Below are 20,000 nucleotides of genomic sequence, written 5' to 3' on the forward strand. Positions count from 1 at the left end.
GTTCACGCTGTTCATCAATACAATGGGAATATGTCACAGACTCAGATATATTCTGACACTACATTAACCAGATTATATAAATAAATACTTTTACTAGTGTTGAGACGATGAATCGGAAAAATTTGTGCATATTTTCTAATACCAAAAACGATTCTTTTAATTATCTTTTTTTTATTAGATTCTGTTTAAAACAAAATCTTTCACTACTGGTAGTAATAATAAAATAAATAATATAATAATATATAATATTTATTGATTTAAACTATCAGTAACGCTAAAATCTTTTCATCCTATAAGCTTCAACCCTCTGCCCCTCGACAAAATGTTGCATCCCTCTGTCTGTGTTTCAAGTATTAATTTTATTAATTTATTTTTATTTCGGACTATTAGTCTCATCTTTATTAGTTGTTGTTTTTCATCTTTTATTGGTTTGTTTATTCACAACGTTTCGTCCAACTATTCCTCTGGCCTTCGTCAGGTGGTAACCGCGACGGATAGGAACTTTGAATCTCCTAACTGTATTCTCAGCCATCACTGCCATCCGTAGTTGTTGTCTCACCACATTTTGGCCAAGTAAACCTCTGGCACGCTTTGGGTGGGATTGAAACCGCTATCTTCAGACAATGGAGACAGTTAGGAGATTCAAAGTTCCTATCCGTCGCGGTTACCACCTGACGAAGGCCAGAGGAATAGTTGGCTGAAACGTTGTGAATAAACAAACCAATAAAAGATGAAAAACAACAACTAATAAAGATGAGACTAATAGTCCGAAATAAAAATAAATTAATAAAATTAATATATATAATGCTCATCTCAAAAATGAATTCCATTAAGGAATAATATATGTGTTTCAAGTATTTTAATGGTTGATGCTCTGAAGAACTACAAGCCCTTGTACCCCCTGGACGTAAATATCTCACAACAAACCCGACAAGCAGCAAAGTCCCACCTCTACACAGTAGAGTTCCCTACGTGCCAGAAAACATTCTACTCTAGTAGTTTCTTCCCCAAAACTGCTAGACTTTGGAATTTTCTACCGGGTTCCTGCTTTTTCAACTGTACTGATATGCAGAAGTTCAAATGTAATGTGAACATACATCTTGCTGCTAAACTCCCTACATAGTATTCCTGGAACTTGTGTCCCTGATAGTAGCCCCCTACATCCAAGGTGCACTGTGCCTTATTTGGGGTGAAAATGTAATTAAAAAAAAATATATATTTTCATGTTTGAGAAAATATATGTACATTTAACATATTTTTTTTTTACAATAATCAGGGGAAAAATAGCAATTATAGTTAAATATTTAGAGATTTATAAAGAATCGGAATCGGTAATTGAATTGGAATCGGCACAAATATTGAAATCGTTCCATCACTGACTTTTCCACTTTTAACAAAATATATCATATAATATCATGGGGTCTCTATTCACACTAAACGTCCACAAAATGCCCAGCAGTAATATATTACATATGAAAGATGGAGCCGTGGAATTTCCACAGGTCCCGCTAGTTTGTATGAATGAACGAGAAGGTTTTGTTTTATGTCCATAACAGAATTAAATCTTCATTATTTTGAATTATAATTTGAATAAATATTTTAAATAAATATTTTAAATTAATATTTCAAATAGCAAACTTTCTGATGTGATAGGGATTTAGGAAAGCCAGATTGTATGCATATAAAATCAAAACAAAAGAAATACGTTTAATGAATATCTTTATTCATCAAAAAGGTATAATAACAAAGTAAATACATATAATAATATAAGTATAATAATAATTTCCCTAAACCCAAAATAGGAATCAGTTTCCAAAAGCAAAATGAAGCTCAATATTTAAAATTTAGAATATCTAATAGAGCTATTAATAAATAAGTATTTAATTTAATGTCATTCTATGATTTAATGACAGTTTTTCAGAACAAAATAACTTTTACAAGAATGAACTTTGAACAAGAATGTGACGACTAAAAGAGAGAACAAGGGAAGCGAGAGTTATGTAGATGCAGAAAATAAGCATAAAGTAAACACTTTCTACTCTCCTTAAATTAAACTTTCTTTATCAAACAAGTGTTTGCGTGAATGAACATTTATTAACATGAAAATTATTTTTATATTCTTATTTCTTGTATGAAAATGCTTTGTTATAAAATTGTTTTTCTCTAATTTTTATTTACAAAATTCTGTTCATGTTTTAGGTAGCACTTGCTAACTGGTGACCCCTTTATTCTTTCATGTTACATTTCTTCCATTTTTACATGCATGTGAGTGTTATATACTTGCAGGCTGTCCAATATGGCCTGGTCGTAAAATACACTTCAATAGATTTTAATTCATGCGGATTTCATATTTAGTATAGAACCAATTCTCTATTAATTATTAGATTGTACCCAATATCGATATATTTAAAAAGGAAAAAAGAAATGACTTGAGTGCCATTAACTAGAATCGAAACCGAAACATTTAGTTTCCTAGCAGTATTCGCTACCATATAAGCTAACGACATATGTATATAAAATCTTGGCAAATTAATGCAGTTAAACGTATATGTGCTCATGTGTCGAACATACACATTATGTTGAACTATGCTTGAAGAGTCTCAATGTTTTAATTTGGACCTTTTAGCAGCTATTTTTCCACCTAAAAAAAAACAAATCAATTTTGTTCCACAGGTCCGAATACATCATATATGAAATTTCAAATCTGTCGATCAAAAACTGACAGAGTAGTTTGGTAGAGATCGTTCCACAGACAGAGATTTACTCTAAATTCAGATCTAAATGTTATGCAATTATTCAGAATGTAGAAAATATGCACAACTAAAACTGTGCATAATAGTGAAATGAAACGAATCGTCTGATAAGAAAACAAAAAATATGAACAGTGAATTAATGTTTTTTTTTCAAGGAATATGCAAATTAGTTATGCTTTTTGAAGTCGTTAATATATTCATGACTAAGTGTATAAGCAACTTTTTAAAATAAAAAGCGGGCTTTTAATATCAATGTCAGTGCGACAAATAATTAAACTTACATTCTCTCTCTCTCTCTCTCTCTCTCTCTCTCTCTATATATATATATATATATATATATATATATATATATATATATATATATATCCTTCATTTTCTTTCTTTCACTAAAACATTACATTCATATCCACTTTGTATTAAATTTTGATGCGGTTCTTGGCCATATACAAAGATGCTATTGTCATCCAAGATGACTTCCACGAAGACAAGACACCATGCCACCACAAATTCATGGTAAAGGCGCAAATAATAGTGTTTAAAGTATAGTAAAAATTATAAAACCAGAGAATTTTTATAGAATTAAGAGTTTAAACATCAGATAAAAACCATAAAAAACTCCGTTAATATGTAGAAAGAAGAACGTAAACACGTAAATAATGAACTAAAATAACGGATAAGGAGAGAATTTTTTCTTTATACTCTTCTTCTAAAACTAGTAAAAACTTTATTGGCGGCCTCATAACGTCTGGTTTAGAAGTCCCCTCACTACCTAGGAAAGTGTTCAGGGGAGATCACTCGCATGGATTAACAAAACCATTCAAATACCCAACGATCGCCTCCATTACAGTACAACCATAAAAGAATTAAAAATTCCATCCAAGGTCGATAAATGAGCAAATAATAAGAGTTATCTTAAAAAGATTACAATGCAGGGGAGATAACCTCTTTCATTTAATTATATCGATTATATTGTAAGTTAATTAGATATTATTATCATTTAATTCTCTCTGTCTCTCTTTGACGGAATAGTCATTACTGACAAACCATGGCAGTCTTCATGAATCATTGCAATTGACTCCAGTTCTGCGCAACTCAGATATCGTAATGTCCGCTATGTCCTTCACTTTGTTTAACATTCTTGTTTTTGGTACTTCCACATCCTCTTTTGTCAGGAGGTGTAACAAAGAGTAGATCGTTTGTTAGGTCATCTGTTCTTGCCATGTGTCCCAAAAAATCGCAATTTCCTGTCATTGATGTTGTCCAGCTGTCTTCGGCATGGCCCAATCTTCTCCAGAACCCATTCGTTTGTACACTTGTCTACCCAACTTCCACAAAGAAATCTACGGTAGCACCACAATTCAAAAGCAGCAATTTTCCTCTTGTCGACTTTCTTCAAGACCTAACATTCTGCTGCGTATGTTATTATTGAGAATACCAAGGCTTGCAGGAGTCGTTTCTTTGTGTGTTGTGAAATGGATCTGTCTTTCCAAATACTGGTTAACACAATCATTGCTGTCCTTGTCATTACAATACGTTGTCTTATTTCTTTGGTGTCACCTATTTTGTTTGTGACAACTGCATTCAGGTAGTTGAAATCACATGGCATTAATAACTATATTATTGAGATAATAAATGGTCTAATTAAAATACAAATATTTCACATAAATAAATGGGATAATATACAGTAAAAAAACTGATTGTTATAATACTGAATGCAAGTTTCATGAAAAACACTCGTCTATCTGAAACCACTATCAATAATTTCCCCCACTCTTTATCTGTGCCAAAACCAAAACATAGATTCCATGAACAAAGCTTCTTTCTTAGAAGTGCACGCTTGTGGAACTCTCTTCCGTTTGCCTGTTTCCCACCTGACTACAACTTGGATGTCTTCAAGTCCAATATAAACAAATTCCTGATGAACCTTAAGTAAGACACTTTATAAAATATCCAATACTAACGATTTCTATGATACTGTCCCATTGATTACTGTACACACAATAATCCTTATCCCCGAGTGGCTTCCGGGCCTTGATAAGTGGTGACTACCATGTAAGAAAAAAGAAATTAAAATGATTGGTATATTTAAGGTTTCTACATAATCATAGAGATTTGGGAAGGGAACTTTTAATGGAGCTGACTTAGTATCAAAGATATATTGTAAGGTCAACTGATAGTTTCAAAGTTGTGGATGAGTAATAATATTTAAGATGGAATTATTGAGATTTGATCCTAATTAATATTGCTTAAATATCGAGATAAATAGGAAGTTAGGTATATAAGAGGAAAGAATGTTAGGTAGAAAGATCTTAAGAGGGGGGAATAATAATGATTGGGTTTGTTTGGATTTGAAAAAGTTGTCAAAAAACAAATATATAACAAATAAATGTCATCAAAGGCAAGATAAGTTACTTTTCTACTTAACTTGATGAATGTTTTAGTGTTTTTATTTAATGTAAAATGTTTATTCGGTTCAAAAACCATGCAGCGCTTATCAATATATTTGAAAAGGACAAATGACAGCGAGTTTGCTGTTGAATATGTTAAGTTTGGGAAAATGAGTTCAAACTAAAAAAATTATACAAAATAATATTAGAAACCCACCGAATATATGTCAGCTTATGTCATAGTAAACATGTATTGAGTGAGTTTCTAACAGTATTTTGTGTAGTTTTTTAGTTTGAGCTCATTTTCCCAAACTTAACGTATCCTACAGTAAGCTCGCTGCCATTCGTCTTTTTCAAATATACCCATAAACATTGCATGTTTTTTGAACTGAATAAACATTTTACATTAAATAAAAACACTAAAAACTTATCCAGTTAGGTAGAAAAGTAACTTATTTTGCCTTTGATAACATTTATTTTTCATATATTTGTTTTTTGACAACTTTTTCGAATCTGTGTATAGTAAAACAAACCCTAATGATTTATTACTAAAACAAAAACGATACAAGGGAGGCCACTTACTCTCACATAGAGAAAGCCTAAAAGAATATATTCCATTATTTGAGTAACTAAAATTTAGAAAGTGTTAAAAATTTTCTTGACTTTGTTATTTCTAACACATTTTTTTTTTTTTTTTTTTTTGTAGAAAAAAACAATCTTTTGTAGCAGAACAACTTTCCACTTTTTGGACGAATGAAATTAAAAACCAACAAGTTATTGCATTCAAAAACAAATTATAATCAATTATAATTACAAATATAATTAAGAGTAATACTTATGTCAGCTGTTAAGTTTGGTAGTTTCCAAAACAGTTGAAGAATGTTGAAGAAAATTAGGTAGCAGAGGTGAGCAGAAGTGTTTTTATTTCTTTCAGTAAATTTCTTTTGAGCTCCTCTCGTCCAAGGTTCTTTTTTTTTTAATGTTTATATATTGCCTCGCCTTAAGTAATGAGTAATTTGCATAAAGTCACTCATGCAAATTGAGTTAAAGAGTCTTGTTAAGAATATTTCTTTAAAAAAAGTGAATCTTGGTTTTACTTTTGACAAACTTATAACTCTTGCTTCCCTTATTTTATTTTCTCCTTTAATCTTTACATCCCATGAGAGATGTTTCTGACAAAGGAGATGAAATTGCTACTTTCTAGTAGGAATTCATCCATCTCACATTTATTGTTGGTTAGTTTTTGACCCTGAAGTAGTATTTTTATAGCTCCTTATATAAAATGTCTTCATGCCTTGTCTGGATCAAATTAAAAAAAACCCAAAAAACCCAAATAATCAAATAACCAAAATATTGCAAGTTAATTAGATATAATTTGCAGGAAAACCCAACGTTGTTCGGGATTAAAAAAAAATTACTTTGTGTTTATTCATAGTGCTCATAAGACTGTATCAGTTTCTCTGATTTTACTCCCATTCCACAGCACAATATAGAAGAAACTGATTCTTTAAAAACTCTGAATTATTGTTTCATACATATACTTTAAATTTCACTAAAATTGAATACGCATATGCAAAGGTTCAAAGGAACTTGTGTACCCATGGCCCACTTAGAGATGGAAGCATGTAGATATTTGGCACAAAAGGGTGTAATACAATGATTTGCTAACCAGTTCTATTGTTTTCCCCGGAGAATGTTACACCTGTGGAATGAATTTCATAAAAATAAATATATTTGAAGTTTTAAAGGAGACCCCTCCCCCACTAACTCCATTAAGTTAGAGATTCGTACAACTTCCATTGTATTCCCCAGAAAATTTCATGATTTAAACTTTATAAAAATTTGATATGTTTGATGGTTTAAGATGCCTTTATTGTTCTCTTGAACGTGCAATTGGAGATTGAGAGAAATTTCCATTTTCTTCCCATTGTATATTATACATAAGAGTGCACGTTTAGATTTTATATATAATCTCTGACCTTTCTCTTTATACACACAAATATTATACAAACACAGACACAGACATTGAAAGTACTGTATGTGGATGACTATAATGCTCCCTATCTTGGATATTGGGAAGTGATATAGAAACTGCCATTAGCATATTAAGCAACGCTCTTTGTGTAAACAAATCGAGCTTAGGTATTTAATGGACGATATCAAAACATCGTTAATTCACTACCTGCACAGCAGCAGCGGAAAAGCATAGTGGTGAGAAGTCTTGACCGTCGTTTTGGCGGTTGGGTTTTGATCCTGGCTTGAAGTAGTTGTCTGCCTAGCCGCACTGATGAGCTGTGATACAGCGAAACAGTACTGTATGTGGATGACTATATATATATATATATATATATATATATATATATATATAAATTATACAAGGTGAAAATAATCTTAAAAAATTAAAAATTCTTGAAACGTCATACATTAAAACGCATCACCCTACTATAAATAATATTGCATTCGAGAAAAGCAGAATTATATAAAAATGTCTTGCGTAGTGCGTGATAAACGTACTCTGCGAATCGTGCCCACAAACTTGCTGATTTTAATAAATTAATTTTTAATCGACTTCTCATCGACTTTATATTTTTTTACTTTCCATCACCTAACGCGGTTTAATGTATGTTTTATTTTTCGCTTTTTATTTTCTATTTTCGTTCCTTCTCACTTTTATTTCCTCAACACCTGAAGATGATTCGTGGAGGAATCGAAAGCGTTTGTGACAGTGACAATTATGGAACCTTCATTAATATCTATGATTTTGATATAAAAAAAACATTATACGAAAAATCGAAAAAATAGAAAAAAGAATCATAAAACAAAGTGTCTCCGTTACATTTAATAATGTTTGCTTGAACACACACACACACACACACACAAACACTCACACACACACACACACACACACACACACACACAAACACATATATATTCAAGCAAACATTATTAAATGCAATGGAGATACTTTGCTTTATTATTCTTTTATATATATATATATATATATATATATATATATATATATACAAGCACGTCTGATTGAACACAGCAGGGTTATTTTTTTCCGATTTTTCTGGATATCTTTTCCATTTGTCGCGCAGTCTTTTTTATATCAACTGGCAGGTTGTATAAAATGGCGCCCAAAAGTTGTTGTTCAGCCATATTGTTCTTAAGCGCTTTCTATCGATGCGTCCGATTATCATCAGGGGCGATTGTTGTCGTTTTCTTTTTTCTTTTCCTTTGAGGCTCGGTGCATTTATAGTTTTTATTTTATTTTATTTTATTTAATTTAATAATAGGATTAATAGTTAAAAGAATATGTTGCGTTGGAACAAAAGAGTATCATATATTTAATCACTGCATACAAAGGTCATCCCAAAGTAAAGCCTCCTATTTTTGACTAAAAAAGTTCAAGAACTACGAAAACGAGAGTGGTACCATTAAAACGCGCAACCTCTTTATGCGAACTAGATTGTTTGATTATTATGTAAAAATTTTGTAAATAATATTTTTTAAATAGTATTTAGGTTAAATAAGTGTCCATTTGTTTACCCGTGGAATATTTTTCGTTTAGTCATAGATATATCGAATTCAGATGTTAATTAGATGCCGCCTTGTATTAGGCATCATTGTTATAATTGATTAGAGATCGAATCGATATACTCGTTCCCTAAATTGCCAGAGATGTCTTTAAAATCATCCAGCTCCATGTTATTTTCTTTCAGCACTTTCTGGACACATTTCGATAAGAGTAAGGAAGTCCACACGGTTGCTAGCTTTCCCTGCAAATATAAAGAAGAAAGAAAAAAAAAAGATTTTTTTAATCTAATTTTTAACTGATTTTTTTTAATAATGAAAATTACTGTTATTATGATTAACATATTTTGTTGTATTGCTGCTGTGTTTAAAAAATGACGACACAGTGATATATAAAAATATAACAATATATCTTTATTATCAGTGGCTGTTATGGATGGTTAGTTGTTAGGAGGGAGATGCATGCACAGGGATTCGATGGGTTGATTCCTGTTGAATTGTGGGGTAGTATATAACGAGCTTATATACATGCGTTCATGCGCATCTAGTCTATATAAATATACGTGTATAAAACCAATGTTCGTGTATCGTCTAGTGTGTGTGTGTGTGTTGACACATATTCAAACAGAACAAAGTAACAGTCATTAGCTCGGGACGGGTTCATAAAACATGAAACATATGCACACATAACGGACTACTAACCTTAGATTGTGGCTCTCTTCGTCTCTTGGACACGACAAGAAAACATTTCACTGGGAAGCAGTAACAACAGGATTTCTTTTTGTTTTTCCTCATTTATTCTCATTTTCACAGTTAGATGCTTTCCTCAGGGATTTACAACGCTTCTCTCCCTTTAGTCCTTACATCGTCTCTTAGTTATCTCAGTCGACTGTTTCCACGACTGACAAAGCCAACTTCCTCTCGTGGACGGCTCCCTTGTTAAGCTCTCTTACTTATATCTCTAGTCTATATATCAAAACTTATTCTTTCTTCGTTACCGGGTAAATTCCATTGTTTATTATTTATAAAACTGAATTCCTTAATCTTTTTTATTACATAAATATCTCTGTAATATTTCATCACTCTATCGATGTATCTATAAAAGTGAAATTGTGTGTATTTGTGCATGTGTGTGAGTGTGTGTGTGTGCGCGCACGCGTGTGTGTACATTTCCCTACCAAATAACTCATTACCAAATAATGAGATTTGGGAAAATCTTTGTAATCGGTTTTCGACCAGAAATCTGGCTGTCAAGGGGTAAAAGTTCAACGATTTAACGTTTGAAAACTCTACCAAACTCCTCCACCAATTTTGGGTCTAAACACTTGATATGGATCAAACTTTATAATTTGATTTGAGCCCCCCAAAATAAATGTTAAGGTGTCAAAATTGGGGTCAAAGTTTAAATTTTATTTTACTACTGCGGTCTCTACCAAATTACTCAGTCAATTTCTGGTCATTTGAAATTTTACATAAAGGGTATTCAGAGATGGGACAAGCTTTTTAATCGGTTTCAGTCGAAAATTTGTGCTGCCAAGGAGTCAAAGTTCAAAAGATTTGACGTTTGCGGTCTCTAGCAAACTATTCAGCCAATTTTTGGTCTAAACATTTGAAATTTTACATAAAGGGTATTCAGACATGAAGCAACCATTTTAATCAGTTTTGGGGTGAAAATTTGTCTGCCAAAAGGTCAAAGTTGAAAGAGTTGACCTTTGCAGACTCTACTAAACTCCTCCGCCAATTTTTAGTATAAAAACCTGAAATTTTATATATAGGTTACCTGGACATGAATCAAACTTTGTAATATATATATATATATATACATATGCACATAAAGTTATGAACAGTAGATAGGGCCCGAGCAAATCCGGGCTGAGCTGTTGTTTATAAATCTAAATTAAAATTGATTTTTAACATAAATATTTTAGGCAAACATCATTTTTTTTCAAAATATTCACTCTGCATATCTTTTTGTCCACAACAGTTAATAAATCAATAATAATAATAATAATAATAATAATAATAATAATAATAATTCACACCTTTGGCATTGCCTGCCACAACATAACACAGATACTACACTGTAATCATAGCCAAAAGGCACAACATAACATTCTTTTAGAGCCCAAATCTTCAATCAACAACGATATCCCTTTTGGTTGTTATTATATAACCATTTCTAAACACCTTCAACGCCTCTTTGGGACGGTATTATCATTAGCGAAATTCCAAGGGAGTTATATTTGTCCATTGTTGTTTCACTGGATTGACCTGTGTTTGGTTACACCTGTGTAACCTTTTGCCGAAAATGACCTTTCAAACATCATACTCATTACTTATGTTCATTTTGATAATTGATCAAGTTTGTTGCTTCTTTACAGCGGGTGCCTAATGTCAGGTCCATATTTTTTTTATTCAAATGACCTTTTGGTACATTTGATAATTATTTTATTGTTTCTTGCATTTCGCCAGATGCACGCTTTTGTCAAAATGATTTCTTGTTACAGAACGCCTAGGTATTAAACAAGATGTCAGGTTCAGGTTTTTTTTATTCAAATGACCTTTTAGTACATTTGGTAATTATTTTGTTATTTCTTACATTTGTTGCTAGATATACGCTTTTGTCAAAATAATTTCTCCTTACATAAGGCCTAGATATTATACAAAATTTCAGGTTAATAATTTTTATTTAAATGTCCTTAAATGAAAACAATGAACAGAAAGAAACTACTGGAATAAGACGCTGTATTACACTGGGGTATCAAAACAGCTAATCGATGGAGAGCACTAGACCAACAAGTCAGACGAACTGGAACAAAGGAAGCAGTGAATTGATTATACAGGTCTAAATAACACATACCATAACAGTATTTATATAAAACGAATGAAGTTAGCAATATTACGTCTGTGTGAGAGAGGTTGCAGTGAAGGAGAAACGGTTGGGAGCAATTAAATTAAAAATACGTTTTGGCACTTTATTAAGAACCTTCAAATAGGACAGAGATAACCAGCCCAAATAACAGGGCTCCATATATAGTCTGGTAGTTGATTTGTAAATGGAGAACAGTCTCAGGTGTGAGAAAGTGTTTAGAATGGTAAAATGCATCTACTTTAGGATAAGCAGAAAAAGCAACGTATCTATGTATGAGTTCAAATGAATTTTCGATAAATCGTTCAGCCTGACCGTTGTTTATAGCATGATACGGCACAACTGTGATGAATTCCACTAAAAATGACTGACAAAACGTTTTAGATTTACTGGACATGATTTGTGCAATTATCCGATATTACACAATCCACTAACGGTGCGAATTTTTCAAGCAAAGAACCTTATTGTTGCTGTTGCCGTTGTTTTTACACTTTAAATATCTCTGGACATTTAGTGAAACTATTCAATACTACTATTGTAGGTGAGGCGTATTTTCTGCTAATGCAAAGCGTTTACATGATTTAACTGTATTCTCAATATCTCGGTCCATTCTTGAAATGCCTGAGTGACCTTCATGAAACTCTTAGAATACGTTTCTGTAATAGTACTAGAATGACTACCCGATCATTATACGTCGCTGCAGATAAAATACCATACGAAAATTTTCGGTTCTTTTCTATTATGTCCTTTTTATGTTCCTTAGAAAAAAACATCGTTTATTGCATTCGTCTTTATTTATTCAAGTGTCACTGGAAACTCTTAAATGACTTGTTTTTACCTCAAGTAATTAACCAGTCTTAAAAATGCTTAACAGATCTTGGTATCAGTCTAGACAGTCCGTCGGCATTTGAAGATGGAAAATGCTCTATTTCATGTAATTTAGGAGGATGTTGCTCCATCCCTGTAATCGGTTCGCTGTATGTATTAATAAATCCTTTTTTGTCGGTACATAAATCGTTAATAAAGGTTATTGATCGGTTTGTAATAACAATCATTTTACATGCACGAAACTATAAAATTTTGTTACTGCATCAACACCTTTTTTTTCAATTTTAGAGTAGCTCTTTTTTGCCGGCAAATGTGTATGAGACGCATGCGCTATAGACTTCAGCAAATTATCGTTTATTCTGTGTAAAATGAAATGCATTATGACCAAGTATTATAACGGTTTTGCGCTCTGGATCATAATGTATTCAGAATAATTAAAACATGAGAATGTTATTTATTTTCAAATGTCTCCAAATTCATTCTACCGTCCAGATCCATTTCATCCTTTAATAGTTTGTTTAGAGGCGCTCGTAAGTTATGTATATTTAAAACCAAATCGGGGGCGGGGGGCAGCTACGGCCTTCCTCGCTCGTAAAATATGCTTAAATATATTTTAATTCATGCATATTTCATATTTATTATTGTAGAGAAAATTCTTCATTGAATATTATATTGTACCTAATATATTGTACTGATTTAAAAAGTTTAAAATAAATGAAATAGATGGCATCAGTTAGAATTGAAATCAGAAATCTTAGCGTTCAACTCCCGTTACCTACCAATATAAATATCGAGAGTTAGACAAGAAGAAAATTAAATTAATCCACTTCAGTCTATAAATGAATTTGTGCATGCGCAAAAGTAATAGGCATATTCAAACATAGAAATGAATATTTTACATTTTAACCTGCTGACATATTTCTCTAGACGTTATTCATCCATCCAAACAATGATCGTATTATTAACAATCCTTTGTATATAACTATTATTTCGTGTTAATTTCTGTATTACCTGACCAGTAGTTTAAAAGTTTATCGGTTAAATATTTTTACATAGCCACGCATATCTACTGTTATACAGATAAATATGATGTAGCAAGGACATTTTGTAATGACACTTTGTATTCTGGAGCTGGCATATACTTTATTGCATCTGCTAGATGTGAGTCGGATCTTTTCTAATTCCTGTCTATTGTTTATCCTAGATATTTAACTTGTTCCATAAAAAACGCATCTATTTTCCTTTTATTTGAAACCGTCTTCTTGAATTCGTCTGAAAACTTCATGTGCGGGCGTTCATTTTGTCCCGAATTATTTATTTTTATCCCGGGCTTGAATCACTGCTAGTATTCTGGTGGCATCAGGGAATTTCTTCGGATCTTTCGTGCAGTTCCCATTTGTAAATTGTAAATTTCAAAAATGTGCGGAGATCACTTAATTTGTGGTCTTTAGCTCTTTTTTTTAGAAGGAAGTCACCACTTATCAGGGCCCGGAGGCCACTCGGGGATAAGGGTTATTGCGTGTAACCTTATCAGGTGGGAAACAGACAAACGGAAGAGAGTTCTTGCGATTGTATTAGCTATGATGAGTCAAAGATCATGCTCGTGTAGATATAGAGATGGTTTTTCTTTTCTTTAGGTGAGGGTATATTGTTTGGGTGATTGGTTGAGAGGGAAAGATATTCAATTTGGTTTTTACTGGCGAAACGGAGGGTACCTTTGAGTCTCTTGTGTAGGAATGGTGATTGTGGCTGGGACTTTGTTGGTGATACTGGAAAGGGAATTCTTTGGGGTCTGAAGAGGGGAGACAAGAGGGGTGGTTTTGAAGAGTTTAATTTAGGTCTTTTATATGATCGACTGAGAGGGATTAATTCGATTTTTGTTTTTTTATGGGCGCGGTGATAGGGGAGGCATGATTTTTGGTGATGATTTTGATTTGCTTACAGGGCTGGTGATTATTTTTAATGGAGTACTTGGGCCAAGGCTTTTTGGAACTTTTTCCAGTTTTTTTTAATTCAAGGATTTTTCCCCGGGGCTTTATTTATTTATTCATTTATTTTTTAAACATTTTAAGTAGTTTCTCTTCAAACTTAATCTCTCAGGGTCTTTTCCCCCCAGTGACTAGCAGCCACTTATTTTCTCTAGGTAGTTTTATTGTCGTGCTAAAATCGGGGAATTCGTCAATGTTGTTGTTTATGTTTTTTTTGTGAGTAGTCTCTGGTGATGATTCTCTTCTAATGGATACCCCAACCTTAGTGCCCAGGTGAACCCTCAACACAAAGGCCTCCTGCCTGCGATTACACCAGATATCTTGTCTTCCTCTAAAGAAAATGAAGGATTTCATTAAAAGCCTGACGGTCTAGAATAATTTCAAATTGCCAGACTGAGAAATGTTCGTCGCAAGCAATCTTAGTGATATCCCCGTACTTCGTATGGGATGCTGCAATGTGTTCTCCCTCTACATAGAATGGCACATGAAATACGAAACAGAGTTCCCATACGTAATTATGATTTCTTTTTTTGCCGACTTTATGCAGTCTTCGGGTGTCGAAAATAATTCTAAGTGTGTAGTCATTTGCATTTGACTATCTGCAATGCATTTAACTATTTTGGTTGCACCAATAACTTTTAGGTCGTTTGGAGAATTAATAACTTTTAAGTTTTTTGTCATCAACAAATACTTTTATGTTTGGAAATTAGTTCTCACTTCGGAAGATCTATTGAAAGTTAATTTTCCATGAATTGTTGCACGTCAATTATAATTTTCGGATGGTTTGCTCTAGTTTGGTGGGGGTGAGGGTTGAACGGCTCTCTCGCCCTTGTAGTCATCTCTGGCGCCTTGTAGCTCACAGCCGCCAAGGCCAGAAACATAAGTGTTATGGGGTCAAATGGTAATAAGAACAGAAGGAACACAGAATTTTTAGGAACGAAACATGTATTCACATATATTACAGGCAAAGTGAGTTGAGCAAATCCATTCCTCAACGGTAGGACGTTTGCATACGCCCAGCTTGGCCGCGTGCCAATCTCTGACTATCGCGCACCGGTACTCGATACCGGAAGTGACGTCACTAGAGGAAGTGACGCCATGAGATAGTCCATTAATCCCATGGAGGGGCGTCCAAGCTTTTTGCTCGTAAAAGCTGTCAGTGCCTCTTCCTTTTAGGGTTTACCATCAATGACTCAGTAACCTTTCTCTTATGGAACGACCGCCGTAGTTCATGTGTTGGTTGAGGCGGTTCAAGATCGAACGTTTCGAAGACAGTGTCTATCGGCTCATCTTCCAATGGTGGACTGTCGCTGGTTTCAACTAATCAACATTTTAGTTGTTTCTGGTGACGTTTGTGGGTATATGTTGGTCTTTGGGTGATATATACTATGCCACCGACTCTCTTAGTAATTGTACCCACCTCCCAGAATGATGTGTTCTTTTTATAACTTTTGAAAAACATTCTTTTACCTGGCATGAAACATTTACTGGGTACATAAGTGGTCACTCGTGGCCTTGACTATTTGGATAAGAGCTTGTCAAAAACGGATCTCACTTTCCGCGCAAACATCGTTTCTGCAGGTGAGACTGCTGTTGGTGTGTTCGGATTGGGTGTAATCCTATACGTGTAGAAATTGTTGAAGTGTTTCACCTGTTAGGGTCCCTTGAGCCTTTTTCAGTGCTCTTTTAAGAGTGTCCACGAAGCGTTCTGCTTGTCCATTCGACTTCGGATGGTATTGGGGAGTGGTGATATGATTAATTTGGAACGTATCATAAACACTTTTGAACTCAGCAGACGTAAACTGGGTTCCATTATCACTTTCGATGCAATCGACTACACCGAAACGTGCGAACAGTTTATGTAAGAAATTTATAGCCGTTCCACTTGTCGGTCTTCTGCACCTCAATACACCAGGCCACTTAGTGAAACTATCGACTACGATTAAGTAATAATAGTCCTCGAGTGGACCCGCAAAATCGATGTGCACCCTAGATCATGGCTGGTCAGTCTTCGGCCAAGGTTTAAACATAATCGGTGGTGATTTAGCCGCAAGGGCACATCCTGTGCAAGAGTCTATCCTCTCATCGATGTCCTTGTCCATATTAGGCCAGTATACAAAGCTCCTCATCAAACTCTTTATACGATTTTTTCCAGGATGTCCTGTGTGAAAATCCCGTAGAATTCGTTTTTGGAGACATTTGGGAATCACCACTCTTTCGCCATATAGTAAAACCCCATCGCAGAGCGAAAATGCTTCCGGAACATCGCCCTTTGTGGCGATCTCATTTTTTATGTCACAGATGAAGTCACCCTTGTCTGCTTCCCTTTTAATCTGCGGTAGAGACACCGGGAGTTCTCTGCTGATTCGTTTCTTCTTGAAAACGGGCAGAGTGTTTTTTTTAGTTCGAATCTTGCTATAGCCTTTGTACATTTCCCTAGTTCTGGTGAGAATATTTCTGGAAATTCCTATTTTAACTCGTCCTTCAGTTGTTGCGCTTCCGTAGACGAGTTTTCTACCCTATGACAGAATTTATTCATAGATTGGTCCCACAATTCGAATCGCTCCATCCAATCAGTACCGAATAGGTTTCCGGATGTCATATGTACATACATTTTCACTTTTTTAGTAACACCATTTAAGGTCACCGGGAGTGTAAGCTCTCCCTCAAATTCCACTTTATCGCCTGTTACAGCTCGAGCTGATTTGTTCGTCTTTCGCATGGTTTGTTTCCTTAGCCTTTTCCACATCTTAAGGTTAATGATGGACAGCTCTGATCCTGAATCCAATTGTAGATGCACAGTTTTATTTGCAATGTTAACTGTGACATATTTGCGCCGGTTCTTATCCGAATCCAAATCGAATCTAATCTGTCGGACGCTGTTTTTGACCTTGTTCTTCCTGCACTGGGTCACTTTATGGCCCTTCCTGCCACATTCGTTGCAGTAATTATATTTGTAAAAACATTGACTCGACCAATGTTTCCCGCCGCAGCGATAGCACGGGCTTCTAGGGGATCCGGGTCTTGTGACTGGGTGGTACTTATTAGGTGATTAGACTGAGTTTTCTTACTTCCAGCTCTGCTTTTTTGAAGTGAGTATTTGTTCGGTCTGAAAGTCGTCCTTCTAATGAATGTTACGCCTGACTCCTCGACGTGTCTCGAGTTGTTTCTTACGCAGACTAACCGTTGACAATCTTCAGCCAATTTCTGGAGGGTTAGGGCATGTTCGCTCTCAAGTCTCGAGAGAACACGTTGTCTAATCTCAGCGTTTTTGGATGAGACTAAACCCTGCGCAAAAATTAAACACTTGAAGTCATCTAACGATAGGTCAGATAGACGGAAATCATCTCAGTGTTTATTTACCACGGACGCGAAGGTTATGTAATCGTCGTCGCTTTTTTGCAGGTTCAAGCACTTCCGTCTTCTATGAAAGAGCGTAGAATTCGGGCTGAATAGTTCAGATAAAAGTTTGACGGCTTCAGAAAATTCCAATTCACTCGTCTTCCTGGGGAGAATATAATCCACAAACTTGCTATGTTCTGTGGTCTCTAATTTCCCCCAAAGTAGGCGAACTTTTTTTAGCGTTGCTCCACTCTTGATAATCCACGGTGAATAGGTCCTCATACCTCCGATAGAAAGCGTCAAACGTCCCATCCACCTCCGGTTGGTAGTTGAACGCTTCTATAGCGTTCCATATTGTACTTTCGGGGAAAAGCATAACTGTCGTCCCTGTGTTCCGTTCTATCGAATATTTTTAACAATAGCTCTTCTTGTCTCTGTTGTTGAAGTAACATTCTCTCCTCCAACGCTTGTTGCCTTTCTTGAAATTGTAACTGGTGATGTTTATCATGTTCTTTTAAATTTTCTCAGTTTTCTGCTGCTGGTCCATCTGAGTTTTGATAAGCTGTATTACTACTGCTTTAACCTCCTCCATCATGTAATGGCTTTTCCAAGAGCATAAAAAAAATTATTTCCGTTTTTGACGTTTTGGAAGAGAGATAAAATAATAAAAAAAAATAAAAAATAAAATGTCCTTTCTTTGAGTGTGTGCGTATAAGAGGGAGCAATGTATCCCTAGCTTCTTCGTAAAAACCTTAGAGATAACCCAATATGAGGGTGGACAAAAAAAAATTGCGAAACAAAACAAAAAAATGTACTACAGTTGCAAAAGAATAAAAATAATTGTGGAATTGTCTGGAAATTAACCAAAAGTGCTGTTTTTTATGTGTGTGTGTGGGGGGGGGTCCCCACGCGGAAGAAAAAAAGTTTTTCACTTTAGAACCGACAGTTAAATATAGAATATTTCATAGAATTCCACTCCATGAAAAAGTAGTATTGCTTTTTAGTCCAACTAAAACGAAAACGGGGGAAAAACATTTCTCTCCCGTTAAAATATGCATAAAGTTAGCAGCAAAAACAAAGGCAAAAAAAAAAAGAACAAACTTTTCACTTCATTTGAAAAATGTTCAAATTTGCATAAGAATAAACCGTAGACAGTTACAATAGAATTGTTCTCGCGGTGAAAATTGTGTCAACATTTTTCTTTTTTTTTTTTTCTTTCTTCTTTCAATAGACAACCAAATTAATTTTTAAAAATGATAAAAAATGCGTTAAGGACAGTTTTTTTTTTCAATTTAAATATAGAGACAAAAAGAGTAACTGACAATTTAATTGGATAACTTTGCCATGTGTTCGTTTCTGTTTTTTTTTTGTGTGTGTTTTTTTGTTTTAGCAAGTTATTGCCAGCCGAATTCTTAGCTTTTAAACCCGACGATCTTTTGAAGTCAATTAGAATTTCATTCTTTTTCCTCTTTTTTTGGAGTTAACCCGTGTGAAAGTCGAATCCTTGTCGCCAGTTGTTATGGGGTTAAATGGTAAAAAGAACGAAGGAACACATGATGTTTAGGAACGAATCATGTATTCACATATATTACAGGCAAAGTGCGTTGAGCAAATCCATTCCTGAACGGTAGGCCGTTTACACACGTTCAGCTAGGTCGCGTGCCAATCTCAGACTGCCGGGCGCCGGTACTCGATACCGGAAGTGACGTCACCAACGGAAGTGATGTCATAAGATAATCCATGAATCCCATGGAAAGGAGTCTCCAACAGTAAGTAAAAAAAAACAGTAATCAGTAACAATAGAAATCAACAAGACAACAATAACAATTTTAAACCCGTGTAGAATATTAACGTGCCGTTACAATACATCAAGGAGAATAAACTCAACAGGATATCGACTCCATACGCCTTTGTGTTCCGGCATTTATTGTGTATGGAAATAAGGTACAATTATGAATATCTCACGTATCAAATAATCCTTATACATTGTGAAATTTACTTTATGTATGGAAACAAAAAAGGAGACATAAAACATATAAGAAATATTTGGAATCAAGTCTCCCCTTGCTGTTATTTCAGATCATTTGAAACCGTAGCAGCAAGTTTCAGTCTCCCCTCCATCAAAGAAGGGGTTTTGGGGAAATAGATATTTTATAATTCATATGAAAAACTAGGCAAACAAATGTCTATGACCGAAATATATTATAACTGTAAAAAAGTGACAAAAATAGGCTCTGAATGAGGGATAACCCCTAAATTTGCGACCTTAAGAGTAAATGTCACATAGTCCACTACACAA

The 20,000-nt window shown here is 34.4% G+C and overlaps 1 protein-coding gene across 1 annotated transcript in view; it reads right to left on the reverse strand.

Annotated features, from left to right (window-relative positions):
- Positions 1 to 1,702: 1,702 nt before the first annotated feature.
- Positions 1,703 to 20,000, reverse strand: part of LOC145274735 (deoxyribonuclease-1-like 1) — a gene marked incomplete at its 5' end in the record, with an annotated part of 38,320 nt that continues 20,022 nt past the window's right edge. Inside the window, one exon of the mRNA XM_080127481.1 lies at positions 1,703 to 8,919. Within this exon, the coding sequence (XP_079983607.1) occupies positions 8,770 to 8,919 (150 nt within the window). The remainder of the gene's footprint in view (positions 8,920 to 20,000) is intronic.

This window comes from Euprymna scolopes, unplaced genomic scaffold, assembly GCF_053919585.1.
Source record: "Euprymna scolopes isolate OS-2025 unplaced genomic scaffold, ASM5391958v1 sca443, whole genome shotgun sequence".
Taxonomy (NCBI): Eukaryota; Metazoa; Mollusca; class Cephalopoda; order Sepiida; family Sepiolidae; genus Euprymna; species Euprymna scolopes.